The 18,523-nt window shown below is 59.6% G+C and overlaps 6 protein-coding genes across 6 annotated transcripts; 4 read left to right on the top strand and 2 right to left on the bottom strand.

Annotated features, from left to right (window-relative positions):
- Positions 1 to 1,172: 1,172 nt before the first annotated feature.
- Positions 1,173 to 3,177, top strand: LY79DRAFT_682234 (FAD binding domain-containing protein). The gene is made up of 5 exons (XM_060564582.1): positions 1,173 to 1,508; positions 1,564 to 1,831; positions 1,903 to 2,296; positions 2,339 to 2,764; positions 2,833 to 3,177. Exons 1-5 carry the CDS (start codon positions 1,374 to 1,376, stop codon positions 3,113 to 3,115), a joined length of 1,506 nt encoding a protein of 501 aa, XP_060416225.1. The 5' UTR covers positions 1,173 to 1,373; the 3' UTR covers positions 3,116 to 3,177.
- Positions 3,178 to 3,764: 587 nt separating this feature from the next.
- LY79DRAFT_511714 (cytochrome P450) lies at positions 3,765 to 5,423 on the top strand (the record flags this gene model as incomplete). Its single annotated transcript, XM_060554296.1, has 1 exon — positions 3,765 to 5,423. The coding sequence occupies one exon, from the start codon at positions 3,765 to 3,767 to the stop codon at positions 5,421 to 5,423; it is 1,659 nt and encodes a 552-aa protein (XP_060416224.1).
- Positions 5,424 to 5,721: 298 nt separating this feature from the next.
- LY79DRAFT_511668 (histidine phosphatase superfamily) lies at positions 5,722 to 7,588 on the bottom strand (the record flags this gene model as incomplete). Its single annotated transcript, XM_060554291.1, has 2 exons — positions 5,722 to 7,012; positions 7,068 to 7,588. 2 exons carry the CDS (start codon positions 7,586 to 7,588, stop codon positions 5,722 to 5,724), a joined length of 1,812 nt encoding a protein of 603 aa, XP_060416223.1.
- A 1,893-nt stretch (positions 7,589 to 9,481) lies between these two features.
- LY79DRAFT_511755 (aminotransferase class I and II) lies at positions 9,482 to 10,875 on the top strand (the record flags this gene model as incomplete). Its single annotated transcript, XM_060554304.1, has 3 exons — positions 9,482 to 9,781; positions 9,876 to 10,683; positions 10,760 to 10,875. 3 exons carry the CDS (start codon positions 9,482 to 9,484, stop codon positions 10,873 to 10,875), a joined length of 1,224 nt encoding a protein of 407 aa, XP_060416222.1.
- A 269-nt stretch (positions 10,876 to 11,144) lies between these two features.
- On the top strand, positions 11,145 to 16,104 carry LY79DRAFT_682215 (hydantoinase B/oxoprolinase; the record flags this gene model as incomplete). The annotated part of the gene is made up of 12 exons (XM_060564581.1): positions 11,145 to 11,659; positions 11,709 to 11,871; positions 11,931 to 12,022; positions 12,081 to 12,297; positions 12,365 to 12,836; positions 12,897 to 13,274; positions 13,344 to 13,991; positions 14,040 to 14,355; positions 14,425 to 14,515; positions 14,569 to 14,675; positions 14,734 to 15,016; positions 15,095 to 16,104. Exons 1-12 carry the CDS (start codon positions 11,591 to 11,593, stop codon positions 16,102 to 16,104), a joined length of 3,846 nt encoding a protein of 1,281 aa, XP_060416221.1. The 5' UTR covers positions 11,145 to 11,590.
- Positions 16,105 to 16,665: 561 nt separating this feature from the next.
- On the bottom strand, positions 16,666 to 18,390 carry LY79DRAFT_668322 (aldehyde dehydrogenase; the record flags this gene model as incomplete). The annotated part of the gene is made up of 4 exons (XM_060563509.1): positions 16,666 to 16,805; positions 16,876 to 17,764; positions 17,860 to 18,259; positions 18,329 to 18,390. The coding sequence occupies 4 exons, from the start codon at positions 18,388 to 18,390 to the stop codon at positions 16,666 to 16,668; spliced, it is 1,491 nt and encodes a 496-aa protein (XP_060416220.1).
- Positions 18,391 to 18,523: the final 133 nt, after the last annotated feature.

The raw sequence follows: 18,523 nt of genomic DNA, 5'->3' as shown, positions 1-18,523 counted from the left end.
GGACAGATGTTCTAACAGGCCCCCCAAGCCAGTTGTTTTTGTTTTTGTTCACTCATTTATTTATTTTTATAAGCTTCAGTCACTGCTGCGTGTCTGCACCAAGACCTCAGTGAGTGGAAAGACGTGATCAGATGAGATTTCGAAGCAACGCCATGACGCATAATTAGTTAGAGCTGAATGGAGTGTTTTCTGCGCATGGGATTGAGTTGTATCTGTCGTTGGCAATATCAACAAGACACACATTTTACCAAGGGCCCAGGTGTCATGCACATCAGGATTGACCATCTTCCTTGTCATTTGTGAAATAAGCTACAAATAAAGTGCCGGAAGACGTCGCAGCGGCTCGAGGCAGACGTAACAGAAGTTGCCGGAGGTCAAATATATTACACCTTATTTCTATGATGGCAAGACAGCGGTGAAGGAGCTATGATCTATTACCGGCACCTGCGCCTCCTAACGTTACGCGGGTTTGGGAACAGCTGAAGACGCCGAGGAACTTAGTTTCCCCCCGCTACATAGTTGCAGTTGAGGCGTTTACGGAAACGGCCTTGGAACTGAGCACACAGCTACTTCGTGGTAGACCCATTTCTCAGACTGAGACAACTGATGGAGACTACGGGGGACTGATGTTTTCTGTAGCGGACAGCCCCGGTTGTCTCCACGTTTGCCCAATGACTCGAAGCCATTCGAGCACGTTCCTGTGGTTAGACTAGCAGACGAAAAGTGATAAGGAAATGCCTGTGGGTAAATTGACCCAGGATGGGCAGTTCGCAGCACAAGGGAGTCCCTGAACATCGAACTGAACCCTGAATGACAACTAGGGTTCGTGCCCGAAATCCCAGACTTCTCATCCAAACGTTCGAGAGATTTTCGTAGCTAGCTGCAAATGAAAAGCTTATTCCCCCATGTATCCTTGCAGCTCTCTCTGCCAGGGTCCACCAAGCACGAGTCAATGCTTGTTTGGACATAAGTTCTGTACCCCGGTCTTGGCTATCCAGTCCTTCAGGAACAGGTTGGAAGGCCACCATAGGTGAAAGATCTGATTGGTTTACTCCGATCCCACGCGAAATCGCTATCAGAGTCCACGTTGTCTGCCACGAGAGATGACACAGCTACAGCCTTTTCGGACCCGCCCTCACCTTAATCGCAAGTTCCTCTTGTTATGGGGTCCATGTATCCGTAAATATGCTCAAGAACCCCTCTGTGGACCGGTCTCCGCGTCATCATGGTAGCCGAGGTGGTAACGGAAAGCGTCGTCTCGCCGAAGCCGGCGGTTGTACATTACGAGTTGTGATAGGGACTGTCGAACATTTGCGGCTCGCATTTCCCGTGCCTTTCCAGAAGTAATTACCAGTACGAATTCATCTGCAAGAATGACAGAAGCCATCAGTTCCAAGACAATTGAGAAAGAGCTCGGGCCCAAGCTATCGGCTGGAGCGCGACTACAGCTCCCCGGATCAGCGGGCTTCGAGAAGTCGAACCTGCGCTTCACCGAATATGAGAGACCGGTGAGTCGAAGTCAAGTTCAAGGAGAGGATTATCACTGACCTCGGACCATCACAGACGTATTTAGCGGCCGTTGAGCCGGGCTGTGACGAAGACGTGATCGAGGTGATGAGATACGCTAGAGAGAGAGGCATTCCATTTGCGCCTCGATCAGGACATCACGCAGTGACATCGACGATGCGACACTTGAACAACGGGATCCTCATCGATATGAGACCTCTTAACAAGTTGACCTTCGACGCCGAGAACCAACAAGTGACCGTCGGAGGAGGCGTCATCACCGATGATTTCGTCAAGTTTCTTCAGTCCGTGGGAATGGAAGTCAGTGAGTAACCAACCAACTGTGGAGGCGTACCACTTCGTGACTTGTGTCGAGGCCAACTAACCCCAGTACAGACGTGGGATCTTGTCCTACCACAGGCGTCATCGGAGTGGCTTTCGGCGCCGGGCTTGGTCGCCTCCAAGGCAAATACGGCTTCTTACACGACAACATGGTATCCTGCAAACTGGTTCTTGCCGACGGGCGCGTCATCATAACATCACATGATTCGGAGCCCGATCTCTTCTGGGCTATTCGGGGAGCCGGGCACAACTTTGGCATCGCGCTCGAAGTTACATTCCGCGTGTATCCCGAGGCGAACATGGGGATACACTATACATGGGACCTAGAATATACTCTGGATCAGTGCGATTCCGTATTCGACACACTCAACAGTGTGCACGAAACCATGCCCCCGGAGCTGGCGATATTTGTGCTTTGGCTTCGCCAGAGCGATGGAGGGCGAAAGGTGTGTTTCTCAAGCCATACGAGCTTCCGTGTAGCTAACATCAGGTGTTTCTTTTCTTCTCTTCCCTTTCAGCATCACATACTTGTCAACATTGTCTGGTCGGGCAAAGAAAACGAAGCAGCCCCCTGGGTCGACCGATTCGAAAGCCTGGGCCCCGTGATTAACAGCGGAAAAGTGGCAATCAGCTGGGCAGAGCTCCCTTGGACCACATACAAGGGAATGAACAAGATCTTGAGCAAGCCCGAGGTATGGTCTCTGGCGCCCAACAAGATGATGGGCGCGGCGTGCGTAGAGAAGTTCGATCTCGGTACGACCAAGGCCTTCCTAGAGAGCGTCAAGGCGATGAACGAGGAATGGGCAGGTAAGGGCACCTTCGGGGCCATGTTCGAGTGCTTGCCGCACCACAGAGTCAGAGAGCTGCCCAGCGAGGCGACGGCTTTCCCGTGGCGCTGGGGCTCGAATCATTTCTTGTGAGTTCCCCGATGAGTTGGAGGAGCTTCCCACGCCAAATCGACATGCGCTGACTGGATGGGGACAGGATGCTCATGGCCACGCCGCTGAAGACGGAACACAGGGAGGCATTCGAAGCTCACCTCGATCACTGGAAGAAAGAATTCATTGCGACGTCTGGGTACGGTCGGCTGCAACAGTACGTCAACTATGGGAACACCACGTCGACGATGAGGGACCCTCCGGAGGCATTGTATGGCTACGAGCCGTGGAGATTGGAGAAGCTGCGCGCGTTGAAGAGGCAATACGATCCTGAAAACGTGTTTCGCTGGTATCAACCATTGATAGAGGAGGAAATCCCACAAAGCTAAGATGTTATATTTCGACTTGTTTCACACTAGGATTGAGGCCACAACATGGCAAATAGCGAAACACCCTTGTTGTACGCAACGCTTAAATCCTGCAGTCTTTTGAACTAGGGCTGGTTGGCAAGCCATCGTGTCTCTTCAATGGGTAGAAACAAGAGATCACCAAGTCCGAATACGGACAGGATCGCACCGGTATGCTTTGGGACTTGTACATGGGCGCCAATTAATCGGCAGATGTCCTAGTCAGGGAGCCAGCTTCGTGGGTGAGCCATCCCTCGTCTCAGCTCTAGGTTCTAGGGTTTCCTTGCTGTCGGGTCTTCGCCCCGCCACGATGGCACGTTGTTGGAAACCCCTGTCATTCAAAGAGCTCAAGCCCTCGAACCAATGCCAAGCTCTGTCTCAAGCACGTTGGCGGGGATCAGTTTGCGGCATTGACATACGATCTTCGCTCAAACATGGATGGCAAGCGAAGACGGAGGAGGGAGGGGTGGTTCTGTCAAAGTTGCTGCCGAAGCTGGGAACAGACTGATAACGGATCGTGAGAATGGAAACAGGTGGTCGTGTCTTCCGCGTCTGCTCCAGAGCCTCGGGGACAGATGATTGACCAGAACCATCTCTAGCCAGACAGACACAAGGGCTGCCGAGATTCGCAATGACAACTGAGATTCTCCTGCCAGGTCCATGGCGCGAGTTCCTGGTGTCCAAAGCCCGCCATGGCCTCCCGTTGTACATCCTGATACCCATTCTTCTCGTCGCCATCAAGGTCTCAGTCGGGCTTCATCGCAGGATCTCCCGCGCCCGCCGGGCCCGCAAGCTCTCATGCCGCCCGCCGCCCCTCGAACCCTCGAGCCTCCCCCTCGGCATCGACACCGTCCTCTCCTCCCTGCGCGCCGACCGGGAGCAACGCACGCCGGACCACGTCGCCGCGCGCTTCGCCGCCCTCGGCGCGTACACGTTCCGCATTTCCCTCCTGGGCACGACGAACCTCGTCACGGCCGACCCGCGCAACATCCAGGCCCTCCTCGCCACGCAGTTCTCCGACTTTGGCATGGGCCTGGCCCGGAGCACCAGCCTCAAGACGGTGCTCGGCCGCAGCATCTTCGCCGCCGACGGGGCGCCGTGGCGGGCCGCGAGAGAGATGATGAGGCCACTGTTCAGCCGCGACAACGTCTCGAGGCTCGACCTGCTGGAGGCGCACATCCAAACGCTGTTCCTCTGCATCGAGAAGGACTCGATTACCACATCAGATGGTCGCTGGTCTGGCGCCGTAAGCCTCGCCTCGCTGTTCCCTTTTCTCACGCTCGACTCCGCGACAGAGCTATTCCTCGGCCGGAGCACGTCCACCCTCGAAGCGCATCTCCGGGGCGACGCCTCCCACCTGGGGACGGCGTTCAATCGCGCGTTCGAGCGCATGCTCACGATCCTCGGTACTCGCATGCGCCTGCGCAGCCTGTACTGGCTCTACGGCACCAAGGAGCTGCAGTCCTGCGTCGCGACCCTCCACGCCTTCGTCGACGACGCCGTCGCCGCCTCCGACCGCGCGCGGGCTCAGGGCTCCTCCCTGGCGCCGTACGACTTCCTCGACGTCCTGCGCGAGCGCTGCGCCGGCGGCGACGGGGAGGTAAGGGAGCAGGTCCTCGGCCTCCTCGCCGCCGGCCGGGACACGACCGCCTCGCTGATGGGCTGGGCGTGGTACTGCCTCGTCCGCAACCCGCGCGTGTTCGCCAAGCTCCGCGCCGAGGTCCTCGCGGCGTTCGGGCCCGACGCGCCCCCGGAACAGCCCGCCGCCACCGCGGTGACCTTCGCGTCCCTGAAGCAGTGCGCGTACCTCCAGCACGTCCTCTCCGAGACCCTCCGCCTGCACTCCGTGGTGCCGTTCAACTCGCGCCGCGCGCTGCGCGACACGACCCTCCCCGCGGGCGGCGGGCCCGACGGCGAGAGCCCCGTGTTCGTGCCCGCGGGCACCGAGGTCAACTTCAGCACGCACGTCTTGCACCGACGCCCGGACGTCTGGGGCGAGGACGCGGGCGAGTTCGTGCCGGAGCGGTGGGAGGCGAAGAGGGGCGCGGCGGGCGCGGCGTGGCACTTTGTGCCGTTCAACGCCGGGCCGAGGATCTGCATCGGACAACAGATGGCGTTGACGGAGGCCGGGTACGTGATTGTGAGGATGCTCCAGCGGTACGACGCCGTGGAGGGGTTAGACGTAGATACGCGCCGGGACTGGCACAACTTCACCGTGGTCTGCAGTCCGGGGAGCCCGGTCGACCGGCACGAGGAGGTGCTCTGTCGGTTGAGAGTTGCTCGGAAGTGATCTTGATCAGAGTCTCGATCTCTGGTCAAAACCCCGGGATGATCTTGAATGTAGTCAATTCAGTTGGTTTGCCACTGAGGAGAAACTGTCCTGCGGAGACGAGGTGCCTTTCGAAAAGACTGTATATACGCCAACTATGAGGGTTTCCAAGTGGATATACACACCAACACCGACTGGTGCTGAGGTTTAACATGTCCCCTTGTCCAAAAGCGACCGTAGGAAGGGCACCAAGTAACAAAGGGTATCGCGAAAGAGCGCCAGAACCATTCACACCATACGAATCCTCGCCGTATCTCACTCAGACATCCTCCCTGGGCTTTACCGGGGGGAACCCCAGAATACCATTCAAAGAGCCGACCGATTTGTTCCGGAAACTCCACGTGCTTTTACCCACGCCGGGGTCTGCCTTGCCAGAAGTAACGTCGGATCCATCTCGCAGCTCCCAGCTGCCGTGGCGCTCGTGGTGCGACCCGCGCCTCGACACCGACAAGTCCGGGTCGCTGGCCATCTTCTCGGTGGCCCGAAGCCCGCCGAACAGCATGGGGATCCGGCTTTCCCGCCGGGGTCTGGGCATCGCCCCCGGCGACTCCGGTCGCTGAATGTGGAAGCCGCCGAAAAGGACCGCCGCGACGGCGGCCAGGCCCAGGACGGCGAGGGCGATGATCGCGCCGATGATGCCCGCGACAAAGGGCTTCTGCACGACCGAGCTGATGGCCTCGCCGACGGTTGGCTGCGCGGTTCTCCACTGGCAAAAGGACTGCGCCGAGCCGCAGATCTTGCACCACGCCGAGACGTCGACGCTGAAGTTGAGCATCTCCTGCTTGAATCGGCTGTACGGCACGCGGGTTTCGGTGTCGGCGAGGCCGAAGAGGGCGTATTCTTTGAAAGGCGTGTCCGGATCGGCGTTTTCTCTGTACAGGAAACGGACGTAGAGGTTATCCTCGGTCGGGTAGGCGTTGGCGTCGTCGCTGGCGGTATCCGGGATGTCGTCGCCGGCAGTATCCGGGATGTCGCCGATGAGCTCAAAAACCATAACCGCACCGTTCTGAGAGATGTTCCAGAAGGGGCCCGGCAGAGCGGGATCGCCCTGCTGGAGCCGGGCGAGGGAGAAGAAGGACATGAAGGGCTCGTGGGAGCCGAACATTAGCGTCAATTTGTTAGAGGAGCCGGCGTGGTCGCCGTTGGCCCGGAAGGCGTCGACAACCCTCCCGGCCAACGTCCTTCCGGCGATGGTCCGGATCATGTCACCCTTTTGCAGGCCAGAGACTGCCTGGTTGGACGTCATGTTGAGTTGCTGTAGTCTGGCGTACGTCATCAGGAATTCGTTCTGCGATGCGTACCCGTCTTTCATCGCGTCGTAGATGGCCTGCTCGTGCGAGTAGCGGTAGTCAACGTATTGCTGAATGTTGTAGGCGTCCCAGAAGCTCGCGTTGGAGAGGGAGACCACGCCGTCATTCAAAGGCGGGGTGCTGAATAACGACCGGTAGCCGGGAAGGGAAGCTTCATAGAGCTTCTTCATGTCAGGGTCGAGCTGCATAGCAGTTGTGGTTGAGATCCTCCATTGTGGGCATTCCGTGTTGCCTCGAATGCTATAGTGGCCTTGTCAGTTATCTCCACGCCACTATACGAGGCCATTCAACTTACGCAATAGACCTCTCGTCCGATGATCCCAGGGTTTCAATCACTGGGTACTGGTATCCGTCCAATGGGTACTGAGTCGAGTTCCCGGTCAGTGTCGAATAGGAGATGTTGGTCCCGCCAGTGTCTGCTGCAAAGGCATTTGTGATGGGCGGGTACAGGCCTTGCATGAAGGCGTTGGCGCTGGCAACGATATGGGAGTCGGGGGCCGAAAGGATCGCGAGCTGCTCATGCTCAAGGACGTTTCGCGCCATGCCTTGGATCGGGAAGCGAGACGTGATACGGCTCTCGGATGCGTTTATCAGCAGCCTTGCGCTGGTCAGATAACGCGATCTGAAGGCATCGCCCTGAGCATACAGCTGTTGAGCACCCTGGGGCGTCAGGGTGTTTTGGAGGCCGCTAAGCAGAGGCGTGCGCTCGCCGTGCATGACCATCGCGACGGATGCCCATACTGAAGGGTTGGAGGACTGGGCCGACGTCGTCGACAGCAATGCGCTCGCTAGCAAGACCAAGGACGAGGGACCCATGCCGAGGACTGTTTGCAGCGATCAGGTTCACGGGGACGGTGTAGGGCTTCCAAGCACGAGAACCAGGTTTGAAAAGAAGACAGAGCTCTGCCAAGATAGGGGCGTGAGGGGAAGGTCTTCGCTTAAAAGAACAAGACAACTTGCTAGAGACTGAAGATCGGGAGAGACGATCCCGTCACAGTACAGCGGGAGACTGGTCTACCAAGCTACATAGGCTTGTGGGACAACCTACAAAGCACCTCGATCCGAACTGCATCTCATCAGAACGCTTACCGTAGAGGGGGCATGTAGATGGTACTATGTTAAGAAACAGCGCAACGGAGCGAGTCATACTACATCCGGGGCGTGGGCAGGATGGGGGTGGAAGAGATGTGACAAGGAAACCTCAAGTGTTTGCAGGCGAACGAATGGGAACGGTGGCATACGGCTGAAATTGACCAACTCAACAAAGCCGGGTAGATGGCGAGGCAACACGAGAAAGGCGAACGACCGTGCCGAGCCAGAAGAGACGAGGAATCGGTACGGCGAGTGAGTACATGGGCGAGAGGGACCTCCGCGCTTCGTCATCAGTCACCAACTCGATGAGTTCATACCAATATGTGATGAGAAAGCCATTCAGCCCTGGCTAGATGGCGCTCGACGAATGAAGGGGAGCAGATGCCGCAATCGTCTTTGGTTGCCGGAAGAATCTGTGGCGCCGCCGGCTAACGTCGATTAGGCGGGGGGGGGGGGCAAAACGTCCCGATTCGATGCGGGCAGTAAGACATATATGAGCTTGATCGTAACCTACCTCATATGTAGTCAGTCGGCTCAGCATGGGTAGATAGAGCCTTGTCGATGCAAATGGGATAGATGAGGGCCAGTTAAGGTTTAGGGAGGCCGGCCAACTCCAGTGACTCGGGGCATCTTGATGTCGAAACAAGAAAAGAGATGGAAAAAGAATGGAAGCAAATCTTAGTAAAAACAAACCTGCGAGCGGCTAGTTGTGTAGAAGACGTAGAGAAGAAGGAAAAGTGCAGTGAGCTGGAAGCGGAAGATAGAGTGCTACAGCTTTGAGCTTTTATTTTAGCTCGCGCCACCATCGAACCTCTCCGGACTGGACCTGTCCAATAGGCTTACACCAAAGCACTCACATGCTCCCCTTGTGACTGACGGATAAGGAACACTGGCGTCGTTCACCCAGTAAGCTTAAGTCCTGATGATATCTGAAACTGGCGTTGCGGACTAACAGGAATCTAAGACAGCGAACGAACGGATCGAGATCAGATCTGCAGCAAAGGCCGATGTCTCGGTCGGTGATGCAACTACCCTCATTCGGCATTCGAGTTGTGGCATCTGGAAGTGTTCCTTGGGAGTGAAAGGCTGCCACACTTCAGCCTGCAACCCACGGCCCGGAGGATCAATGCAGCTAGCGCGGTGAGGCGGTCCGAGTAGACCACGACGAACGCGTAGATACCGCGAGTGAGGTTGCAATGGGATAGCCATGGCGTCTATTGAATGTGAAGAGAAATGGAAAAACACCAAGGGTGGCCAATTCTATGCGGCACGCAGGAATGATACGATGTGCCAGCTCCTCTTCGTTGGCCCATCCGTGCCCGTGATATAGTTCCGAAACGAATTATCTCGGGCCTCATGTTCTGCTACCCTCGGAGCGTTGGGTAATCCTTGATGGCTGCGGGTCCCTCGGCCGAGATCAGCGCGCGCCGGTGCCGGACCCTTGGCCGGGACCCCGGGCCGGGACCGCCTCCGAACCGGGCTGGATCCCGAGGTCGCTGGCCCTACTACCCATAGCTCCCCTCAGGAACCTCGCGCTTCGAGGAGGAGCAATTGTCACACGATCCATCGCATCGCATCGCATCACACCCACAACAGCTCGAAGAAAGTTCATCCGCAATGGGTTCAACCGAGAAGAGGACATCCGCGTTCGAGCGCGTAGAGTTCATCCCGCCCGACGCCATCTTCGACGTCACCAGGCGGTACGTCGCAGACACCAGCCCCGACAAGGTCAACCTCGGCCAGGGCACGTATCGCGACGAGGACGGGCAGCCGTGGATTCTGCCGTCGGTGCGGCTGGCCGAGGAATCGCTTGGGACGCCCGGGCACGAGTACCTCCCCATCGCGGGACTGAAGCCATTCCGGGACGAGGCCGTCAAGCTCGTCTTCGGCACCACCAAGGCGTTTGCGGAGAACCGGGTAAGTCTCGCGCGCGCGGGGCGGGGGGGCTTGGCCCCGACGACCACCACCCTTTCCCCGGCACGCAGTTGTTTTCTGACCTTGGACCACGCAGATCGCATCATGCCAGTCCCTCTCGGGCACCGGCGCTCTCCTCCTCGCCGGGCTCGCACTGAAGAAGGCCGCCACGGGGATCACGACCGTCTACATCACCGACCCGACGTGGTCCAACCACGAGCTCCTCTTCGGCTCGCTCGGCTTCGAGGTGCGGCGGCTCCCCTACTACAAGGACCGCGCGTTCGACTTTGACGGCTACATGGCGGCCCTCGCCTCCGCCGACGCCGCCTCCGCCGTCGTCCTGCACGCCTGCGCGCACAATCCGACGGGCTGTGACCCATCGCAGGAGCAGTGGAAGCGGATCGCCTCCGTCATCGTCGAGCGGGGCGCTTTCCCCGTCTTCGATTCGGCGTACCTCGGCTTCAACTCGGGCTCGGTCGACGACGACGCGTGGGCGATCCGGTACTTCGTCGACGGGCTCGGCCTCGAGGCGGCCGTGTGCCTCTCGTTTGCCAAGAACATGGGCCTGTACGGCGAGCGCGTGGGCGCCGTGACGTTCGTCGCGGGCTCCGAGGACGGTGCCAGGACCGCGGGCTCCGTCTTGGAGAACGTGCAGAGAGCGACCGTGTCCAACCCTCCGGCCCACGGCGCGCGCATCGCCGCCGCCGTGCTTGGCACCCCTTCGATCAGGGAGCAGTGGGCCAAGGATCTCGTCACCATGTCCGGACGCATCCGGGCCATGAGGCAGAAGCTCTACGACGAGCTGGTCCGGCTGCAGACGCCAGGAGACTGGTCCCATATCGTCAAGCAGAGCGGCATGTTTGGGTACACGGGCATCAGCAAGTCTCGGGTCCAACATCCCGAAGGTTCGTTATGCATCAACAGTGTCGCTGGTATCGCAAGTTACTGACAGTTTCTTTTTTTTTTTTTTTAAAATTACAGAAAAATATCACGTCTATATGGCCAATACATCACGGATCTCAATCGCAGGGCTCAACGAACAGAACGTCGAGTACTTTGCAAAGGCACTCGACGATACAGTCCGGAACGTGGAATGAGGGAGCCCTAAAGGAATTTCAAGTCAATAGCAATTCCCTCCAGATGTCAAATTCCGTTTCCAGATCATTATCCACGTTTGAGAACCCGAGATGGCGGCGTATACAAGCAGTGACAGTCTACGCACAATCACCCAGATCAAGTGATGATGCCGGCACCGAGTCGGAGCTCTACCTTCGGCATCCCCTTCCGAGAGGGACTGACTGACTGACAGATAAGCCGGCGACCCCGCCACACTCAACCTCGCTGCGGGGACACTGAGGGGTAGATTCGACCCGTTATCGCACTGTTGGTTGATTCATTCTCCTGATGGCACGGGAGCTCTTCTCTACTCCTCCTCCTCCTCCTCCACCACACCCCCCTCAATCGTCTATCGAGATGGCCGTGTGGATCATCGCGGCCCAGTGATAGATAGATAGGTACCTTGGTTAGTTTCATGGGCCTCCGAAGAGCCTGCCGAAGGGGCCTTGGTGATGATTTGTGGGTGACTCTCGGAGGCTTGCCGCTTTCGGCTTATCGGTGTTTCTGTGCTTGACTTTATGGAAGCCGTAGAATCGATTCGATGCCAGCTTCATCTAAGCTCTGTTCAAATTGATATAATCCGTCTTATCGCATTCATTCTCACTGTTTGTTCCTTAATCCGAGATACCGGGCTCATAACTTCTCACACCTGCCCGGCTCACCAATACATCACGCCGCAAAATAGCCGTCGCCATCATGGGTTCGCTCCCGGGTCCTGTCCAGGGCATCAGAATATCCATCGACCGCGGTGGCACGTTCACAGATGTGAGTATCCGCATTCTCGGCGGTTCGGGCTCCCCAGCTGACGTCTCAGTGCGTGGCGTCGGTGCCCGGTCAAGATGATATCCTCGTGAAGTTACTCTCCGTCGACCCCAGCAACTATCCCGATGCCCCCGTCGAAGCGATCAGGAGAGTCCTAGAAAAGGCGACGCGGAGGGAATACCCAAAGGGCAAGAAGATCTCTCTGAGAGGCGTCGGTGCGTTCACGACCAGTCTGCGACGGTCTATGCTCCCATTGCTGACCCAAGTGTCGCAGAGTCCATCAAGATGGGGACGACAGTCGCCACGAACGCCCTCCTCGAGAGGAAAGGAGAGCGCACGGTATTCGCCGTTACCAAAGGCCTCAAGGTGAGACCGCGATTCCCGGGCGCCGCTTCACCAACAGGGGCTAACGCGCGCGTTCAAGGACCTCCTTCACATCGGCAACCAGTCGAGACCGAAGCTCTTCGACCTCGCCATCCGCAAGCCCGACGTGCTCTACTCCAAAGTCATTGAGATTCCGGAACGGGTGACGCTCGAAGCCTGGTCAGAAAATAACAAGCCCGACGTCATCGACGTCTCTTCGGATCCCGCCCTGGTGACGGGCGTCACTGGCGAGGTAGTCCGAGTGCTGGAGCCCTTGGGTAGACTCATCTTCCCCCTCCCCGTCTGCTTTGGTCGTTCTCACGGAACTGACGTGATTACTGCCAGACCTCGAAGCCTCTAGAAAGGCCCTCCAGGAGGCGTACGACGAAGGCTACCGCTCCATCGCCGTCTGTCTCATGCACAGCTACACCTTCCGCGAGCACGAGGCCGCCGTCGCGAACCTCGCCGCCGACATCGGCTTCACCCACATCTCCCCCAGCGCGGAGCTGTCGCCTGTCGTCAAGATCGTGCCGCGCGGTAACTCGTCCACGGCGGACGCGTACCTCACCCCCGAGATCAAGCGCTACATCGCCGGGTTCGAGTCCGGGTTCGAGGACCTCGCCGCCAGCGGCTGCCGGTGCGAGTTCATGCAGAGCGACGGCGGTCTGGTCGAGTTCTCCGGCCTGTCCGGCCTGAGAGCCATCCTCTCCGGCCCGGCCGGCGGCGTCGTGGGCTACGCGAGGACGTGCTTTGACGAGACGGACAAGACGCCCGTCATCGGCTTCGATATGGGCGGGACGAGTACCGACGTCTCAAGGTAACGCGATGACTCGGTGGATATATCTCGGCGCCGATGGCTAACCGGGGGCCTTTGCAGATATGCCGGCGAGCTTGAGCAGGTTTTCGAGACAACGACGGCCGGCGTCGTGGTCCAGACGCCTCAGCTGGACATCAACACCGTCGCAGCCGGCGGCGGTAGCATTCTCAGCTGGCAGAGCGGCATGTTCAAGGTCGGCCCCGAGAGCGCGTCAGCCCACCCCGGCCCAGCTTGCTATAGGAAGGGCGGCCCCCTGACCGTAACGGATGCCAACGTCGTCCTCGGCCGTGTGCGTCCTGAGTTCTTCCCCAACATCTTTGGCCCCAACGAGGACCTGCCCCTGGACGTCGACGCCAGCAGACGCCTTTTCGAGGAGCTCGCGGCGAGCATCAACAAGGACGAGAACACGAGCCTCACCGTGGAGGAAGTGGCAGCTGGGTAAGCACAATCTCACGAGCCCCCTGACACCCCCTAAACTAACGCACGGCGCCCATCCCCTCCCCCCAGCTTCCTCGACGTCGCCAACGAGTCCATGTGCCGCCCCATCCGCACCCTCACCGAGGCAAAGGGGTACGACGCAGGCCTCCACAACCTCGCCTCGTTCGGCGGCGCCGGCGGCCAGCACGCCTGCGACATCGCCAAGATGCTGGGCATCTCCCGCGTCCTCGTCCACAAGTACTCCTCCGTCCTCTCCGCGTACGGCATGGCCCTCGCCGACGTCGTCCGCGAGGAGCGCAGCCCCTGCGCGCTGACCTACGACGAGGCCAACCGCGCCGTCTTCGCCGCCGAGCTCGACAAGCTGGTGGCCAGGGCCAGCGACGCCCTGCTGCTGCAGCGCATCCCCCGGGAGCGCATCGTCTCGGAGAGGTACCTCAACATGCGCTTCCAGGGCAGCGACACCCCGCTCATGGTCCAGGAGACGGCCAGGCCCGGCGGGTACCTCGGCGCGTTCAGGGACGAGCACCAGAAGCAGTTCGGCTTCCTGCCCGTCGGGCGCGAGGTCATCGTCGACGACTACCGCGTGCGGGCCGTCGGCAAGACGACGGTGCAGCTCCCCACGCCCTGGCCCGAGGAGCTCGCCTCCGCCGAGGCCGCGCCGCTGCCGCCGCCGCCGGCCAAGATCACGAAGCCGGTCTACTTCAAGGGCCTGGGCTGGTCCGAGACGCCCGTGTACGGGCTCGCCGACCTGGCCGCGCACACCAGGATCGCCGGCCCGGCGCTCGTCATGGACGACAAACAGACCATCGTGGTCATCCCCGGCGCGGCGGCGACGGTGCTCTCCGAGACGGTCGTCGTCGACGTCGCCGTCGGCACCAGGGAGACCATCTCGGCGACGGCCGTCGACCCGATCCAGCTGTCCATCTTCGGGCACCGCTTTATGGGCGTCGCGGAGCAGGCCGGGCGCGCGCTGCAGAAGACGAGCGTCAGCACCAACATCAAGGAGAGGCTCGACTTCTCGTGCACCGTCTTCTCGCCTGACGGCGGGCTCGTGGCGAATGCGCCGCATGTTCCTGCGATGGTAAGTTCTTTGCGGCCTTTGTTTGAGACTTTCCCCGAGATATGGGTCGAGAAAGCTAAGGGGAGATAGATTGGGAGCATGGCGTATGCCGTCAAGTGGCAGATCGACCATTGGGGCGACGACCTCAAGCCTGGCGATGTGATTCTGTCCAACGCACCCGGTAAGATCGCACGAACCCCCTTTTCCGGATATGCTTGCTAACAAGCAGGCAAGTCTGTGGCGGCACCCATCTTCCTGATCTCACTGTCATCACCCCCGTCTTCGATGCGGAGGGCAAGAAAATCATCTTCTGGACCGCGTCGAGAGGCCACCACGCTGACGTGAGTATGCTCCCCATTCTGCTCAGCAGATGCCAGTCGCTAACATCCACCCCCCCAGGTCGGCGGCATTCTCCCGGGCTCGATGCCCCCCAACTCCAAGGAGCTCTGGGAAGAAGGCGCCGTGATCAAGGCCTTCAAGGTCGTCGAGGGTGGCGTATTCAAGGAGAAGGAGCTCACCGATTTGTTGATGGCACCCGCGCACCACCCAGGCTGCTCCGGCACGAGATGCCTGCGCGACAACATCTCGGACATCAAGGCCCAAGCCGCGGCCAACCACCGCGGGAGCCAGCTCATCCACTCCCTGATCGACGACTACGGTCTCGACGTGGTCCAGTTCTACAGTGCGTCTGACCTGCCTTTCCACTTCCAGTCGTGCCCATCCCTCCCCTCCCAACACGTGTGCTGATTTCCATCGCCAGTGGAGGAGATTCAAGGCGCCGCCGAGCGGGCCGTCCGCGACATGCTCAAGACGATCCACGAGCGCACGGCCGGCAAGCCCCTCTCGGCCGTCGACTACATGGACGACGGCACGCCCATCCAGCTCGAGGTGACGATCGACCCGGCCACGGGCGGGGCCGTCTTCGACTTCAGCGGCACGGGGCCGGAGGCGTACGGCAACTGGAACGCGCCGATCGCCATCTGCAACTCGTCCATCATCTTCGCGCTGCGCTGCATGGTCGACGCCGAGATCCCGCTCAACCAGGGCGCCATCCGGCCGGTCGAGGTGCGGGTCCCCGAGGCGTCGCTCCTCCGGCCGACGGAGCACGCCGCCGTGTGCGCGGGCAACGTGCTGACGTCGCAGCGCGTGGTGGACGTCATCTTCCGGGCGTTCGGCGCCGCGGCCGCGAGCCAGGGGTGCATGAACAACCTGACGTTCGGCACCGACGACCCGGACAGCGGGTTCGGGTACTACGAGACCATCTGCGGCGGCGCCGGCGGCGGGCCGACGTGGGACGGCGCCAGCGGCGTGCACACCAACATGACCAACACGCGCATCACGGACCCGGAGTCGCTGGAAAGGCGGTACCCCGTCGTCCTGAGGCGGTTCTGCCTGAGGGAGGGCAGCGGCGGGAGGGGCGCGCACACGGGCGGCGACGGCGTCATCCGGGACATGGAGTTCGGCATTCCCATCAAGGTCAGCATCCTCAGCGAGCGCCGGGCCTTTGCGCCGTACGGCATGGCCGGCGGCGAGGACGGGCAGAGGGGCCGCAACGTGTGGGTCAAGAAGAGCGGGCGCGTCGTGAACCTCGGCGGGAAGAACACGGCCAGGATGGAGGCCGGCGACCGCATCGTCATCATGTCGCCCGGTGGCGGTGGCTACGGAAGGCCCGAGGACAGGGTCGAGGCGGGGAAGAAGCAGCCGAAGGGGTTTGTCGGCGTCGCCAACGGCACGGTCGACATGATCCAGAGCATGGGAGAGTCTGCCTAAACCGGGCCGGACGGCGTGGCGCTCACTGTACCATTGGAAACGAATATCGTGAGAGAATCGAGACGAAGACGCTTAGATATCCTACTTTAGGAAACGGGAGTAGACAGTGCTTTGTTATCTTGTTGAAGCAGCGTGGGGGAGGGAGTCTTTGCGCACGAGAAAGTAAGCCGCTATTCAGACCCCATCATTGACCACTAATTGAAGAATGTGAGACTTGTCTACCTGTTAGTCACTCCTCACCAGCAAACCTCGTTCGTTCCAGGCCCATCGCTAGCATCTCCGTCCTCAGTCGTATGATAGCAAGTGGAAACGCCATGTTCATGACGTAGCCAAGAAAATAGCGGCTTTGAGGTCTTCAGGCCACGAAAGAAGGGAGGGGTTGGAAAATCACTTGGTTGGATGGCATAGACTACCCAGTTGCGAGCTGGCTGGTAAATAGATGAAGTTGCTTGGTATCATTCAACGTGATATTGAAAAGTTACATCGAGGTCATGTACACATTTTGCACCAGAAGTCCCACCACTTTTCATTATTGTCCTTTTCCCCCCGCTGATTTTCCCCTTAGAACAGAGCGCCGCCCAGACGGATAGCAACAGACTTGTTCTGTGTGTAATTTGCGAGGGCGGCCTCGCCGAGCTCTCTTCCGATTCCGGACTCCTTGAAGCCTCCGAAGGGGACCTGGTACGAGATCAAGTTGTAGCCTGCGAGGCACGGGTGCGGTTAGTATTGTGAAAGGAGGGTAAGACCAGCGGACATTGGAGAGAGACTTACAGTTGACCCAGACGGTGCCGGCCTTGAGGGCGTTGCTCACGCGGATGGCGGTGTTGAGGTTGGTGGTGTGGACGGCGGAGGCGAGGCCGTAGGTGGTGTCGTTGCCGAGCTTGATGACCTCGGCCTCGTCCTTGAACTTGGCAATGGCGCAGACGGGGCCGAAGATCTCCTCCTGCATGATCTTCATGTCGGGGCGGACATTGCTGAAGATGGTGGGCTGGATAAAGTAGCCCTTGTCGCCGTGGCGGGCACCGCCGGTCTCGACGGTGGCACCCTCCTCCTTGCCGGCCTTGATGTAGCCCATGATGCGGTCGAACTGCAACTGGCTGACCTGGGGGCCCTGGAAGGTCTCGGGGTGGAAGGGGTCGCCAACCTTGTTCTGCTCAGCACGCTTCTTGAAGGCGGCGAGGAACTTGTCGTAGATGCCCTCCTGGACGAAGATGCGGGTGCCGGCGCAGCAGCACTGGCCGTGGTTGTAGTAGATGCCGAAGTTGACCCAGGAGATGGCCTGCTCGATGTCGGCGTCGTCGAAGACGATGTTGGGGGACTTGCCGCCGAGCTCGAGGGTGACCTTCTTGAGGTTGGAGCTGGCGGCGGCCTTCATGATCTGGCGGCCAACGAGGGTGGAGCCGGTGAAGGCGATCTTGTCGACGTCCATGTGGGCGGAGAGGGCGGCGCCGGCGACCTTGCCGAAGCCGTTGAGGAGGTTGAAGACGCCGGGGGGGAAGCCGGCCTCCTTGACGAGGGTGGCAAAGACGAGGGCGGACAGAGGGGTCTGCTCGGCCGTCTTCATGACGATGGTGTTGCCGGTGGCCAAGGCGGGGCCGATCTTCCAGGCGAGCATGAGGAGGGGGAAGTTCCAGGGGATGATTTGGGCGCAGACACCGATCTGGTGGGTTTAGCGGTCAGTCATGATCAGAGGTGCGGGGAGAGAGAGAGAGAGAGACAGAAAGAGAAGAGAAGGGGGGGTGGAGGTCGACTCACGGGCTCGGGGCGGGTGTAGTGGAACATGTCGGGGGCGACGTCAATGGTCTTGCCCTCGATCTTGTCGGCCCAGCCGGCGTAGTAGCGGATGCAGCCGACGACGGCGGAAACGTCGCCCTTGGCCATGGAGATGGACTTTCCGTTGTCGAGGGACTCAACGGCGGCGAGGAGGTCGGTGTTCTTCTCGGCGAGGTCGGCGAGCTTGTTCAACAGGACGCCGCGCTGGCTGGGGGGGATCTGCCTCCACTCGCCCTCGAAAGCCTTGCGGGCGGCGGCGACGGCGATGTCTACATCCTTCTCAGTGGCCTCGTGCACGGAGGTGATGACCTCCTCGGTGGAGGGGTTAATGACCTCGAAGGTCTGCTTGTCAACACCCTCGACCCACTCATTGTTGATGAACCTGCGGGGAGGGGAAGAAGTCATGTCAGTCGCGAGATAATCGAGAGGGGGGACAAAAGGGGTTACGCACAGTCCGGTGGGTTGGGTGTAGGAGCCCGTCAACGGGGTCTTGAGCTCAACAGACAAACCCATTGTGTATGTGTGCGTGGTAGACGAAAAAGGGTAATGGTATCAAGGTATCACGAAGAAACAGAAGAGGAGGGTTTGTTGAGTTGAGTGTAAAGAGGGAGAGGGAGAGAAGCAGGTATGGACAGAGAGCTTGGGG

Source organism: Colletotrichum navitas (genome assembly GCF_030913465.1).
Source record: "Colletotrichum navitas strain CBS 125086 chromosome Unknown LY79scaffold_17, whole genome shotgun sequence".
In the NCBI taxonomy this organism is placed as follows: Eukaryota; Fungi; Ascomycota; class Sordariomycetes; order Glomerellales; family Glomerellaceae; genus Colletotrichum; species Colletotrichum navitas.
The sequence above is the reverse complement of the archived record's forward strand: the minus strand, read 5'-3'. Positions and strand labels throughout refer to the sequence as shown.